The sequence below is a fragment of the Hemitrygon akajei genome, chromosome 23 (assembly GCF_048418815.1).
Source record: "Hemitrygon akajei chromosome 23, sHemAka1.3, whole genome shotgun sequence".
In the NCBI taxonomy this organism is placed as follows: domain Eukaryota; kingdom Metazoa; phylum Chordata; class Chondrichthyes; order Myliobatiformes; family Dasyatidae; genus Hemitrygon; species Hemitrygon akajei.
The window spans coordinates 50,220,033-50,234,877 of NC_133146.1; the positions used below are offsets into that span (position 1 = coordinate 50,220,033).

Below are 14,845 nucleotides of genomic sequence, written 5' to 3' on the forward strand. Positions count from 1 at the left end.
TAGATAAATCTGATCTTCTCCATAGACTGGAGAACCCAAAAGTGGGATCAAAGTACAGTGCAGCACAGATACAATCTTATAGAATCCACAATCCTGCAATTCAAGTGAAGTCTTTCTGCTCAGCATACTAGCAACAGAAAGTTAACTAGATCTCTTAAAGGCATAATAAAAATGGGATTTTGGGACAAGCTTGTTTTGCGGGCTGGAATGGGGTCAAAATCATTGAGTAATTTGTGCAAGTTTGCAGAATTAATCACCAAGGAATGACAGCCGCAAACCTGCATGCAAGTAAGAATTTAAAAGTTTTATTAAAAATCCCTTTTTTCATGGAACAAAATCTTGAATCTCATTATGATATTTCTAATAACAATAAATATCTTCAAGATAATTTGAACTGTTGAAATGACTCCAATATCGTTGACAATGTATGTTAATTTGAACTCTTGTATTTGCTCACATTAACCAGTACAATAAAGCACCCATAGAGTGAAGGAAATACATAGTTAAATTATTAAGCACTTTGTTAGTTTTTAACTTACCTGAGACGAGGTCACAAAAAGCTCCTGAATATCCAATTCATCAAGCAGGAGAGTCCTTCCAATGCGATGAACACCCATGCTAACATGTGATTTGCTATATGGAATCTTCAGCAACTTTTTAATGTTCTAATTTTAACAGAATATGGAGTTACAATTTTGGTCACATTAAGGTATTTGTCAGTAATCTCTAATGAAAATACGTACTCAATTTAACTGAGCATTGATAGAACACAGTGACAAATCACCATTTAATCTATCCAAAATACAGTATGTTGACATCTTGATACATAACTACTCAATAATCCAGAAAATCACATTGAAATGCATTGTTTTCCATACTAAAGTCTTAACAATATCCCTCACTAAATATTTTGTATGTTTAACTTAATAATTTTATATGTGCTGTTAACAAAGCTTTGTGTGCTTTACACAATATGAATAAATAATCTTTTTCATTTTACTGTGCTTCTTAATAAAGTAAAATTATCAACTGTCTTTCATTCCAAAGATGTTACAAACATTCACACAAATTAAAAACTATAAAAATGTTAAACTAAATTGAATATTTACAAAAAAAATAGCCAAGTGTAAATAAGCAGGTACTGAAGTTGCACTGAAATTCGTAGCTTGGCATGCAATTATTTGATTGGATAATGCATGTCTAGCATAACTAGCAACAGTAAACACAAGAATAATGACGAATCACTGCAGTCTATCACTCCAAAATAGAACAATACAAATAACTAAATTATGTTGAAATGGTTAGGCAGTATGCTTCAGAATTGATTTCATTTATACATTTCAAAATGAATAATTCAGTTACATCTTTGAAGCAATTTTACCAAAACCTCCTGATGATTTCCACTGAATTATAATACCCCTAAAATTTCATGAGTATTCTAGGGGAAATTATATTTGAGAAAAATTAAAACTGATATACGATTTAGAAATACTGGAGCTTTACAGAAACACAACTCATTAAAATGAACACAGTACCTCTGAATCTGATACAACATCAACATCATTGCCGACGCAGTCAATGAAGTCGTATGCCATTCCAAAGCTTCAGGAAAAATAAACAGTTTAATAAATCTGATAAATTCACAAAATAAAAGCAATAAATTAAACAAGATTAATTCAGATGAAGACATGAAAGGTCAGTTCATATCCAGCACTTTATAAAGAATTCTACTTTATGATTATTAGACCCTGACACATCCTCAATAGCCATATTTATTGTTCCTCATCATCAATTCAGCATCCTTCTCACAGTCAAGCTGATTAGATGCAGATAATTAGATCCACAGATGGTTTTGGATTTATTCTTTACTTTAGTTTTAATTTTATTACATTTCTAATACAGGTCCACAGCAGAAGATATCTCACAGGCACTTCAACCTTGAAACACGTGGACAACTAAGATGCATACATCAGAATTCTCTTTATTGACTATAGCTCTGCATTCAATGCCATCATCCCCTCTAAACTAATCAATAAGCTACAAGACCTTGGCCTTAATACCTCTTTGTGCCCAGCTCCAATGCCGTATTGAAGTTTGCTGAAGACACAACGGTCATAGGCTGACTCAAAGATCATGATGAATGAGCATATAGGAGGGAGGAGACCACCACCACCCACCTCTTACTCAATGTCAGCAAGACCAAGGAGCAGAATATTGACTTCAGAAGGAAACCAGAGGTTCATTGGCCAGTCCTCATTGGAGGATCAGAGGTGAAGAGGGTCAGCAACTTTAAATTTCTCAGAGTTATCATTTTAGAGGACCTGTTCTGGGCCCAGCACACAAGTGCAGTTACAAAGCAAGCATGGCAGCACCTCTACTTCCTTTGAAGTTTGTGAAGATTCGGCATGACATCTAAAACATTGACAAACATCTATAGATGTGTGGTGGAGAGTATATTGACTGGCTATATCACAGTATGGTATGGAAACACCAATGCCCTTCAATAGAAAACCCTGCAAAAAATAGTGGATGTGGGCCAGTCCATCATGGGTAAAGCCCGCCCACCACTCAGCCCATCTACATGAAGTGCTGTCACAGCAAAGAAGCATCTACCATAAGGGACCCCCACTACCCAGGTCATGCTCCCTTCTTACTGCTGTCGCCATCAGGAAGGTGGTACGGGAGCCTCAGGATCCACACCACCAAGTTCAGGAACAGTTAATACCCGTCAACCATACACTACTTGAACAAAAGGGGATAACTTCACTCATCCTATCACTGAACTGTTCCCATAACCAACAAATTCACTATCAAGGACTCTTCATCTCATGTTCTCAATATTTATTACTTATTTATTTATTGTTATTATATCTTTCTTCTTGTACTTGCAGAATTTGTCGTCTTTTGCACAATGCTCAAGTTGGTGAGTATTTCATTGATTCTATGACAGCCATTATTCTATTATGGATTTATTGAGCATGCCCACAAGAAAATGAATTTCAGGGTTGTACAAATTGACATACATCTAATTCAATACATTTACTTTGAACTCTAATACAGTGGATTCTCATCAATTGGAACACATCAGGACCAGTACAATTTAGACCACTAAGTGGCTACCCCAACTATCCAACGTTACATGGAATAGTTAAAAACATATATAAAAAAAGGCAAACTGTAGCAGTGTGCTACACGCAGCGCTAAAATAACGACACGGAGTCGGTAAACTGCAGCCAAAGAATAAGTTTATTTCAACTTCACAGTCTTGCTTTAAAGCCTGTCTCTCCCACCGGATACCTCGAGAGGCACGTACTGAAACCCCCTCAGGCTTCCTTCCTTTGTGCCTGCACTCTGGCTAAATGTCAGCCGGTTCGAGTGTGCTAGTAATTGGGTCGCCACATAAACCCCCCCCCCCCCCCCCCCAGAACCGTCGATACACCCCCCAATGTCCACAGTCTGGGCCGGACCCTGTTTGGGAGGTCGGCCTCTGCGCCGCGGTGCCGGAAACTCAACCAGTTGCGCCAAGTCCACATGGGCCGGTTTGAGTCAGTCCACCGTGAAAACCTCCTCTCTCCCCCCAACGTCCAGCACGAACATGGACCTGTCGTTTCTGATCACCGTAAACGGCCCCTCGTAGGGCCATTGCAGCGGTGGCCGATGCCCGCCCCATCGTACAAACACAAACTTACAGTTCTGCAGGTCTTTGGGTACGCAGGTCGGGTGCTACCCATGCTGCAAAGTGGGTATGGGGGCCAGGGCACCGAGCCTCTCGCGTAGTCTGCCCAGGACTGCTGCGGGTTCTTCCTCTCGCCCCCTTGGGGCTGGTATGAACTCCCCGGGAATGACCAGGGGTGCGCCGTACACCAACTCGGCCGACGAAGCGTGCAGATCGTCTTTGGGCGCCATGCGGATGCCGAGTAGGACCCAGGGAAGCTCGTCCGCCCAGTTAGCTCCTCGCAGGCGGGCCATGAGAGCCGACTTCAGGTGACTGTGGAAACGCTCCACCAGTCCGTTCGACTGTGGGTGGTGCAGCTGTATCCCCAAAAGGCTGGCCATAGCTGACCACAGGCTGGAGGTGAACTGGGCGCCTCTGTCGGAGGTAATGTGGGCCGGTACACCAAAGCGGGACACCCAGGTGGCGATCAGTGCCCGGGCGCAAGATTCAGAGGTGGTATCGGTGAGTGGGACCGCCTCTGGCCATCTTGTGAACCAGTCCACGATAGTCAGGAGGTGCCGCGCCCCGCGCAACACTGGCAGGGGGCCCACGATATCCACATGAATGTGGTCGAAACGCCGGTGGGTGGGGTGGAACTGATGCGGCGGGGCCTTGGTGTGTCGCTGCACCTTGGCCGTCTGGCAGTGCATGCACGTTCTGGCCCATTCACGGACCTTCTTGCGGAGTCCGTGCCAAACAAACCTGCTGGAGACCATCCGGACAGTAGTGCGGATGGAGGGGTGCGCCATGTTATGAATGGAGTCAAAAACTCGTCGTCGCCAAGGTGCCGGGACGACGGGACGGGGCTGGCCGGTGGCGACGTCACAGAGTAGGGTCCTCTCACCTGGGCCTACGGGGAGGTCCTGTAGCTGCAAACCGGAGACTACGGTCCTGTAACTCAGGATCTCCTCATCTGCTAGCTGTGCCTCTGCCAGCGCCTCAAAGTCTACCCCTTGGGAAAGAGCGTGAATGTTAGGGCGAGAGAACGCATCCGCCACGACATTGTCCTTACCCGAGATGTGCCGGACGTCCGTCGTGTATTCAGAGATGTAGGACAGATGGCGCTGCTGGCGGGACGACCAGGGATCGGACACCTTTGTGAATGTAAAGGTAAGCGGTTTGTGGTCCGTGAATGCGGTGAAGGGCCTACCTTCTAAGAAGTACCTGAAATGCCGGATTGCCAGGTATAGCGCCAACAGCTCCCGGTCGAAAGCACTGAATTTGAGCTCGGGTGGCCGCAGGTGTTTGCTGAAAAATGCCAGGGGTTGCCAGCGGCCCGCGATAAGCTGCTCCAGTACCCCACCGACTGCCGTATTAGATGCGTCCACTGTGAGGACGGTAGGGACGTCCATTCTGGGGTGCACTAGCATCGCGGCGTTCGCCAAGGCATCCTTCGTTTGAATGAAAGCGGCGGCGGACACCTCGTCCCAGGTAATGACCTTGCCCGGACCGGACAGCAAGGCGAACAGGGGACGCATGATCCGGGCAGCTGAAGGGAGGAAGCGGTGGTAGAAATTGACCATACCTACGAATTCCTGAAGGCCTTTGATCGTGGTGGGTCGGGGGAAATGGCGAACCGCATCTACCTTAGCAGGCAGAGGGGTTGCCCCGTCTGTGATAATCCTGTTGCCCAGGAAGTCAATGGTGTCGAGCCCGAACTGGCATTTGGCCAGGTTGATTGTTAGACCGTAGTCACTCAGCCGGGCATAGAGTTGTTGGAAGTGGGACAGATGCCCCTGACGACTGCTGCTGGCTATGAGGATGTCGTCCAAATAGATGAATGCGAAGTCCAGGTCGCGTCCCACCGCGTCCATCAACCGCTGGAACGTCTGTGGAGCATTCCTCAGGCCGAACGGCATGCGGAGGAACTCAAAAAGGCCGAACGGGGTGATGAGAGCTGTTTTGGGGACGTCGTCCGGATGCATCAGGATTTGATGGTATCCGCGGATGAGGTCTACCTTGGAGAAGATCCGTGCGCCGTGCAGGTCTGCTGCAGCCCTGAATGTGCGGCACAGGGTAGCGGTCCGGTGTTGTAGCCTCGTTCAGCCTGCGGTAGTCGCCGCACGGTCTCCAGCCCCCTGTCGCTTTGGGCACCATGTGCAAGGGGGATGCCCATGGGCTGTCGGACCGCCGAATGATCCCCAATTCCTCCATCCTCTTGAACTCCTCCTTCGCCAGTCGGAACTTGTCCGGGGGAAGCCGCCGAGCGCGGGCATGGAGGGGTGGTCCCTGGGTCAGGATGTGGTGCTGTATGCCGTGTCGGGGCATGGCTGCCGCGAACTGCGGTGCCAGAACCGATGGGAAATCCGCCAGGACCCTGGTGAAGTCGTTGTCGGACAGCGTGATGGAGCCGAGGTGAGGGGCTGGCAACTGGGCTGCACCCAGGGAGAACGTCTGAAAGGTCTCGGCGTGAACCAGTCTCTTCCTGGGCAGGTCGACCAGTAGGCTGTGAGCCCGCAAGAAATCCGCACCCAGAAGCGGTTGGGCTACGGCGGCCAGTGTGAAGTCCCACGTAAACTGGCTGGAGTCGAACCGTAGCTGCACCGGATGGGTGCCATAAGTCCTTATAGTGCTGCCGTTCGCGGCCCGCAGGGGGGGACCCGGCGCCTTGCTGCGGGTGTTGTAACTCGTCGGAGGTAAAACGCTGATCTCAGCACCGGTGTCTACCAAAAACCGGCGTCCCGACCTGCTGTCCCACACATACAGGAGGCTATCCCGATAGCCAGCCGTCGTAGCCATCAGCGACGGCTGGCCCTGGCGTTTCCCGGGAACTGGCAGGGCGGGCGACAACGGCGGGCTTCTGCGCCCCACCGCTGGTGGTAGAAACACCATTGCTCGTTGGGCTCCACACCCTGGCCTCTGGGTTTAGCGGGCTCTGCGGCCGGGCCTGGACTGGTTTGCTGCTGGGAGCGTGGCCGGGTGATCTGTGTGACGGACGCCCCACTCACCTTCTTGGCGTTCCACAGCAAGTCCGCCCGGGCTGCCACCTTCCGGGGGTCGCTGAAATCCGCGTCGGACAGCAGCAGGCATATGTCCTCGGGCAGCTGCTCCAGGAATGCCTGCTCAAACATGAGGCAGGGTGTGTGTCCGTCGGCCAGAGACAACATCTCATTCATTAAAGCGGATGGAGGCCTGTCTCCTAAGCCATCCAGGTGCAGTAAACGAGCAGCTCGCTCGCGGCGGGAGAGCCCAAAAGTCCCTATGAGCAGGGCTTTGAATTCTGTGTACTTGCCGTCCGCCGGGGGAGACTGTACGAACTCCGCGACCTGGGCCGCTGTGTCCTGGTCGAGGGAGCTCACCACGTAGTAGTAACGGGTGTCCTCTGAGGTTATCTGCCGAACGTGGAATTGGGCTTCTGCTTGCTGAAACCATAGGTGAGGTTGTAGCGTCCAGAAGCTTGGCAGCTTCAAGGAAACCGCATTAACAGATGCGGCGTCGGTCATCTCCGGTCCAAAAACGTTTGGACCGTCGGGGTCACCAATTGTAGCGGTGTGCTACACGCAGCGCTAAAATAACGACACGGAGTCAGTAAACTGCAGCCAAAGAATAAGTTTATTTCAACTTCACAGTCTTGCTTTAAAGCCTGTCTCTCCCACCGGATACCTCGAGAGGCACGTACTGAAACCCCCTCAGGCTTTCTTCCTTTGTGCCTGCACTCTGACTAATTGTCAGCCGGTTCGAGTGTGCTAGTAATTGGGTCGCCACAAAACTACCATTTGATTGAGTAACAAATTATGTATTTAAATGAAATACAGAACAAATTACAACACTACCAATGCTACAACAGTGGTCGGTTACTCAGACCACATCTCTTATATTAATCCCAGCATGCAGACCGCTCGTCAGACACTCCAGACCAGTTCGGAAGCAGATGAAAACCTGGCCAGCAGCAGCCATCTCTGCTCTTCAAGACTGCTTTGAGCACACTGACTGGTACATGTTCAAGAAGGCTGCAACCGATGGCGACTCCACCAACTTAAGAGTACACGACGTCAATAACTAGCTACATCAGCAAGTGCATCGATGACATCACTGCGTCCAAGACCATCACTACACGCTCCAACCATAAAGCCATGGATGACCACAGAGGTGGGTGCACTGCTAAGGACCCATGGCTCCGCCTTCAGAGCAGGTGACAAGGCAGCCCTACCAACAGAGAGGGCCAAACTGTCTTGGGCCATCAGAGAGGCAAAAGCATGCACACGCCCAGCGAATCCACAGCCACTTCCAGGACAGCGGCGACATGCAGCACATGTGGAAGGGCATTCAGGACAACATCACCTGCCTGTGCTGGTGATGCCTCCCTCCCAGATGCGTTGAACAACTTCTACGCTCGTTTTGAAGCGGAAAATGACGTGGTGGCGAGGAAAACCACTCCTCTTCCCAATGACCGGGTGCTGTGTCTTACCATGGCTGAGGTGAGGAAAACTCCATGCAGGGTCAACCCACGGAAAGGCTGCACTGGACCAGACAATATTCCTGGCAGAGTGCTCAGAGGATGTGCAGACCAGCTGGCAGATGTTCTCACTGACATCTTCAACAACTCCATGAGCAGCACCGTCATTCCAACATGCTTCAAGGCCACCACCACCATGCCAAAGTCGTCTTCAGTGTCCTGCCTCAACGACTACCATCCCATTGCACTCACATCCATCATCATGAAGTGTTTCGAGGGGCTCGTCAGGTGGCACATAAAGACCCGGACTGCCCCCCTCACTGGACCCCCTGCAGTCCCAACTGCTCAACAGACGACACCATCGCCACCATCCTCCACCTGGCCCTCACCCGCCTGGACAAAAAAGACACATACGTTCGAATGCTGTTCATAGACTTCAGTTCAGCGTTCAATACAATCATTCTTCAGCACCTGATTGGAAAGCTGAAACTGCTGGGCCTGAACACCTCCCTCTGCAACTGGATCCTAGACTTCCTGACTGGGAGACCTCAGTCAGTCCAGATTGGGAGCAGCATCTCCAACACCATCACACTGAGCATGGGAGCCCCCAGGGCTGTGTGCTCAGTCCACTGCTGTTCACTCTGCTGACCCACAACCATGCAGCAATACACAGCTCAAATCACATCATCAAGTTCACTGATGACACAACCGTGGTGGGTCTAATCAGCAAGAACGACGAGCCAGCATACAGAGAGGAGGTGCAGCGGCTAACAGACTGGTACAAAACCAATAACCTGTCTGTGAATGTGAACAAAAGAGATGATTGTTGACTTCAGGAGAGCTCGAAGCAACCACTCTCCACTGAACATTGACGGCTCCTCCTTTAACATTAACAGCACCAAATTTCTTGGTGCTAACCTGGTGGAGAATCTCAAATGGTCCCTCAACACAAGCCAAGAAAGTCCAGCAGCGTCTCTACTTTCTACGAGTGCTGAGAAAAGATCATCTCCCACCCCCTATCCTCACTACATCCTCCGTAGAATGTGTCGAGAGCATCCTGAGCAGCTGCATCACTGCCTGGTTCAGGAATTGGACCACCTCGAATCGTAAGACCCTGCAGTGGATAGTGAGGTCAGCTGAGATCATTGGGGTCTCTCTTCCCGTTATTACAGACATTTACACCACACACTGCACCCGCAAGCTAACAGCATTGTGAAGGACCCCACGCACCCCTCACACAAACTCTTCTCCCTCCTGCCATCTGGCAAATGGTACTGAAGCATTCGGGCTCTCACGACCCAGACTGTGCAACAGTTTCTTCCCCCATGCCATCAGTCTTCTCAATACTCGAGGTCTAGACTGACATTGTAATGTGTCCTCTACTGTGCCTATTGTCTTGTTTATTAATTATTGTACTGCCCTGCACTGTTTTGTGCACTTTATGTAGCCCTGTGCAGGTCTGTAGAGTAGTGCAGTTTTTAATGTTGTTTTACGTAATCTAGTGTAGTTTTGTGCTATCTCACATAGTCTAGGGTAGTTTTGTATTGTTTCATGTAGCACCAGGGTCCTGGAGGAACATTGTTTCGTTTTTACTGTGTACTGTACCAGCAGTTTATGGTCGAAATGACAACAAAAGCAACTTGAACTTGAGTACAATAAAACTGTATTAGTTCCCAATAGTTATCAACAGAGGAATTCATCCAGTGTACACTAACCATGTATGGGGTGTCCAGGGATGCATAATTGAAGGGGCTTGTGTCAATTCTGGGGCAGCTCACTAACCTTTGGTACCCACTAGGGACTCAGTCCTCACCTATGGTTCCAAGTAGCTCTTTGTATGCAACAGCGGCCACACTCTGGAACATCACTTTGACAGGCGGGCTAAACAAGATGAGGGTAGCCAGGTCTCATACCTGTGAGAAATAGGGACATGCCTGTCCTAGCACTTGAAGTGAGCTCTGGCAGGCTGGACAGATAAGCTCAACACAGATTCAACAGTTAAGAAAGGCAGTTCTGCAAAGCTTCATGGAGAGTGAAGAGCATATGGCACAAAAATCATCATGGTTATCCACTGCAACCAAGGAAGACCCTGCTTTGTGATGACCCAGATTTCTGAGGTCAAGAGAGTGGAATTGCCCCAGTGCAACAGCTTTCCCATTTAAAAAATTCTCCTGTGCAGGCTTCACGGTCATTGTCAGATATGATGGACAACCGACACGCAGTGTGATCTTCTGATTGACTGTAAATGGAAAAAAAAACTTAACAAAGACAGATAATGGACTGCCATCACACAACACTATCGACGATTGCATCTTCCAAATTTTTATTTTTATTGTAACATTCAAGACGATTGTTGATATCTTCAAATTCTTTGTAGTTCTTAATGTGAAGTGCTGAAATCATTTCATGTTCAATCCTGGCTGTTTCTGGCATCTCCAAGTCTGAATGGTTGAAACCACAATGAGCAATTCTATTTCGTCTCACTGCTTATTTCTTGTCGACTATCAGTGACAAAAAGCATTGCTTTTCAACAGAAACCCACTTTTGACACTTTTTAAAAACTGTTTGCTCTATGCATTGTGTGGTGTCGACCAGCCACATGGGCTCACGTGATTGATGCTAGTTCGAAACTGTTGGGCAACAGAATTCTGTCCTAATTAAGCAGCATATTGTCCCAAATAAATGAAGGGAAATTCAGTTATTTTCTTGATTAGTGTTTGTTCTTTAAGAGTCCCAAATAAGTGGCTGTCTAAATGGACCAATTAACCAGAATCCACTCTATTTCCAAATGGTTAAACAACACAATTCAGATGAATGTTAGTTGCCAGCATCTTCCAATGAATTAAAGATTAAGGAGGTAAACCAAATACAACTTCCTTTCACAAAAGTTAACTGCTTCCCCCGGGTTCAGTTGTGATTCTGATCACCATAAATTACAACAGATATTGCCTTAGTACCCCTCCACTTCAAACTACTACCATCAGAATTGGAGAAAAATGAATGTGTTCATTCATTCAAAATAGTATGGAAAGAGTTGAAAATTGTAGGAGATTGAAAGAATAATTCAAATCTTTAGACAAACTAGCTGGTTTGTGCAACCTAATGAAGATTGTATTTGGAACTGTTACACTGAAGCATCCAGGTGAAATTATTCCACTCGTGAACAACATTTTTCATTGCATTGTAAATTGAGTAACTGCGTGAATTTGCCTTTTGATAGCAATTCAGTTAATTTATAAAATAATTACATTTTTATACATCAAAAACTCTCATTCTACAATAAGCATAATTATTCACAGGTAAATCTGCAGTCTTTAAAAACATAATTCGAACCTGGAAAATGGCTTGCTCTTTTTGCTGGTACCAAGAGAGGTCGCACCCATTTGTCCAAGCTGACTAATTCCACGCAACCAATTTGCAGGTGGCAATTTCAGGTCAGTTTTTTCTTGAAGTCGTGCATAAGCAGCAGGAGGTGGGACAGCCGAATACTTTACTACTGCTGTACTCTTCACTTCATTACCTCCAACAATGCTTTCCTGTTTTAAAATGAAGCAGTTTTCCAATGAAGACAGCACTACAGAATATTGCTTTAATTATATTCAAAAGACTTCATTCTGAGTTTTTAATTGCCTAATTATATAGAGCACATATTCAAGTATGATACCGATCAATGATCATAGGATGAGCTATAAAAGAACTGGGAGTTGGAATTTTAGTCAGTATTTGTGCTTCAAGCACACCTTGAAAATTAACCGGGTTAATTTATTCTACTTTACTCATAAATTATCTGCGATGTTACCTATCATAAGAGTGAAGTCAGTAATTCATCAAGTGAAGTATTTTGTAATATCCGAAAGAAGTGAAGTGCACATTTTAAAAGAAAAAAATGTATACCCTACAGTGGAACAATGTGATGCAATAGAATGGTTAACTGAGTAGACCCTTTGCTTTATAAAAATAAAGTGAATTGAAGATTGAAGAGCAACACAGAGGAACCAATACCTCTCTACTTTCCATCTAAGACTCACAATGTTATAAACAAAAAAGCAGAAATGCATTATGCTTACATTGAACATAGAACAGTACAGCACAGTATAGATCCTTGGGCCATGATGTTATGCTGGCCTTTTAACCTACTCCTAGATCAATCTAACACCTCTCTCCCAAAGCACATTCCATTTTTCTTTCATTCATGTGCCTATCTCAGAATCTTTTAAAAGGTCCCTAATGTATCAGTCTCTACCACCACCACCGGCAGAGCATCACGTACATTTACCACTCTGTTTGTAAAAAAAAATCTACCTCTGACATCCACCCTATACTTTCCTGCAATCAGCTTAAAAGTATGTCCTCTCATATTAGCCATTACCACCCTGGCAATGTATCTGTCTATTCCAGAAAAAGACACCACCTATCTATTCTATTTCTCTTATCTTATATAGCTCAATCAAGTCACCTCTCATACTTTACTCCAAAGAGAAAAGCCTAGCTTGTTCAACCTTTCCTCATGAGACAATCTCTACTCCAGGCATCCTGGTAACTCTCCAAGCTTCCCCATCTTTTCCCCAATGAGGTAACCAGAACTCAATAATACTCCAACTGTGATCTAACAGGAGTTTTACAGAGCTGCAACATTACCTTGTGGCTGTTGACCTAATTCCACGACTAATGAAGGCCAACACACCAGCCACCTTCTTAACCACCCTACCAACTTGTACAGCGAATCTGAGGGAATCTATGGACATAGACCCCAAGATTCCTCTGTTCTTCCACACTGCTAAGAATCCAGCTATTAACCTTGTAAGTATTCTTCCTTTAAATTTGGCCTTCCAAAGCGTATCACTTCACAGTTCTCTGCATTGAACTCCATCAGCCACTTTTCAGACCAGCTCTGTCCCTTTGCAACCTATGACTGCCTTCTACACTATCCACAACTCCACCGATCTTTATGGCATCTGCAGACTTATTAACGCACGCTTCCAGTTCCTCATCCAAGAGGTTTATAAAGAATTGTTTATTTATTGAGATACACTGCGGAACAGGCCTTTCTGGCCCAACAAGCCTCACCACCCACTTATTTAAAACTAGCCTAATCAAAGGAAAATTTATAATGACGAATTAGTTCACGTGTTTGGAAGGTGGAAGAAGATTGGGACACACAGAGGAAATCCACTCAGTCATGCAGAGAAGGTACAAACTTCTTACAGATGGTGCTGGAATTCTAATTGGTTTCATCAACATCTGGTATGGAGGGGCTACTACATAGGATCAGAAAAAGCTGCAAAAAATTGTAAACTCAGCCAGTTCTATCACAGGCATCCAGGGCATCTTCAAAAGGTGATGCTTCAAAAAAGGTAGCATCCATCATTAAGGACCCACATCACCCAGGGCATACCCTCATCTCTTTACTACCATGAGGTGGTACAATAGCCTGAAGTCACACTCAGTGTTACAGGAACAGCTTCTTCCCCTCCACCATCAGGTTTCTGAACAGACAATGAAAATACCTCGGCATTTTCCCTTCTTTTTGCACTATTTAATTTAACTTACTTTTTTAAATACATACTTATTACAATTATATATACTTAACGCAATTTATGGTTTTTATTACGTATTGCAATGTAATGCTGCCCGCAAAATAAATTACACCGACATACTGCATACCAGTTATGTTAAACCCGACTCTGAACTCCGAACTCAGGAATGCTGCAAGCTGTAATAACACCACGCTAGCCCCTGTAGAAGTTCCAGAACAGATCTCTGAAGAATATCTCTAGCTACAGATCTCCAGGGAGAAAGTTCTCCATCTACTACAACATCTGCCTTCAGTGGGCAGCCTATTCTGAATTCACACAGCCAAGTTTCCCATGCCTCCCGACTTTCTGAATGAGCTTACCATGAGGAACCTTGTCGAATGCCTTACTAAAAGCTATATACACACCAACCACTGTTTTTGTGACATTCAAGTGGTTTTGTCACATCCTCAAAGAATTCAATTACTCACCTGCCCCTGACAGAGCCATTCTAACTATCCCGAATCAGACTATTCTTCAAATGCTCACAAATCCCCGCAGGGGGCGGAGATCCAGAATGTGAGAGAGGATAGCGTGAGGAAGAATAAAGGACAGGTGGGGACTACACGGTTCTGGAATATTAAGTGTGTAGTAGAGGAAGGTGGGGCGGAACAAGTGATAAGGAGGACTCGTGTACAGAGGGATGATCTGACAGAACATGGAGTTAAATGTGTTGAAAGAATAAATTTAGGAAGGACAACAAAATTCTAGGGGCGTATAGCCCGATGGGAGTTCGAGGAGCTGGGTTAAGCACAATAGGCAGTGATTCAAACAGAGAGAGGAGAAATGGGTTAAAAATTCTATATTTGAATGCACGAAGTGTCAGAAATAAGGCAGATGAGCTTGAAGCCCAGGTGCGAATGGGTAACTATGATGTTGTTGGGATAACGGAGACATGGCTGCAGGGAGATCAGACCTGGGAAATGAATGTACAAGGGTATACGTGCTATCATTGGGACAGAAATGAGGGCAGAGGGGGTGGGGTGGCCCTGTTGGTGAGGAATGAGATTCAGTCCTTTGCAAGGGGGGACATAGGGTCAGGAGAAGTAGAGTCTGTGTGGATAGAACTGAGGAACAGTAAGGGCAAAAGGACCCAAATGGGTGTTGTCTACAGGCCACCAAACAGTAGCATGGATATTGGGTGCAAGTTGAATAGGGAGT

At 46.3% G+C, this 14,845-nt stretch overlaps 1 protein-coding gene across 2 annotated transcripts in view; it reads right to left on the bottom strand.

Annotated features, from left to right (window-relative positions):
• The window catches only part of edrf1 (erythroid differentiation regulatory factor 1), a 75,557-nt gene that overhangs the window by 53,683 nt on the left and 7,029 nt on the right, over positions 1-14,845 (bottom strand). For both annotated transcript variants that reach the window (XM_073027594.1, XM_073027595.1), the window contains exons 2-4: positions 11,445-11,647; positions 1,536-1,602; positions 540-665 (exon numbers count right to left, since the gene is read on the bottom strand). In XM_073027594.1, the coding sequence (XP_072883695.1) occupies positions 540-665; positions 1,536-1,602; positions 11,445-11,647 (396 nt within the window). The remainder of the gene's footprint in view (positions 1-539; positions 666-1,535; positions 1,603-11,444; positions 11,648-14,845) is intronic.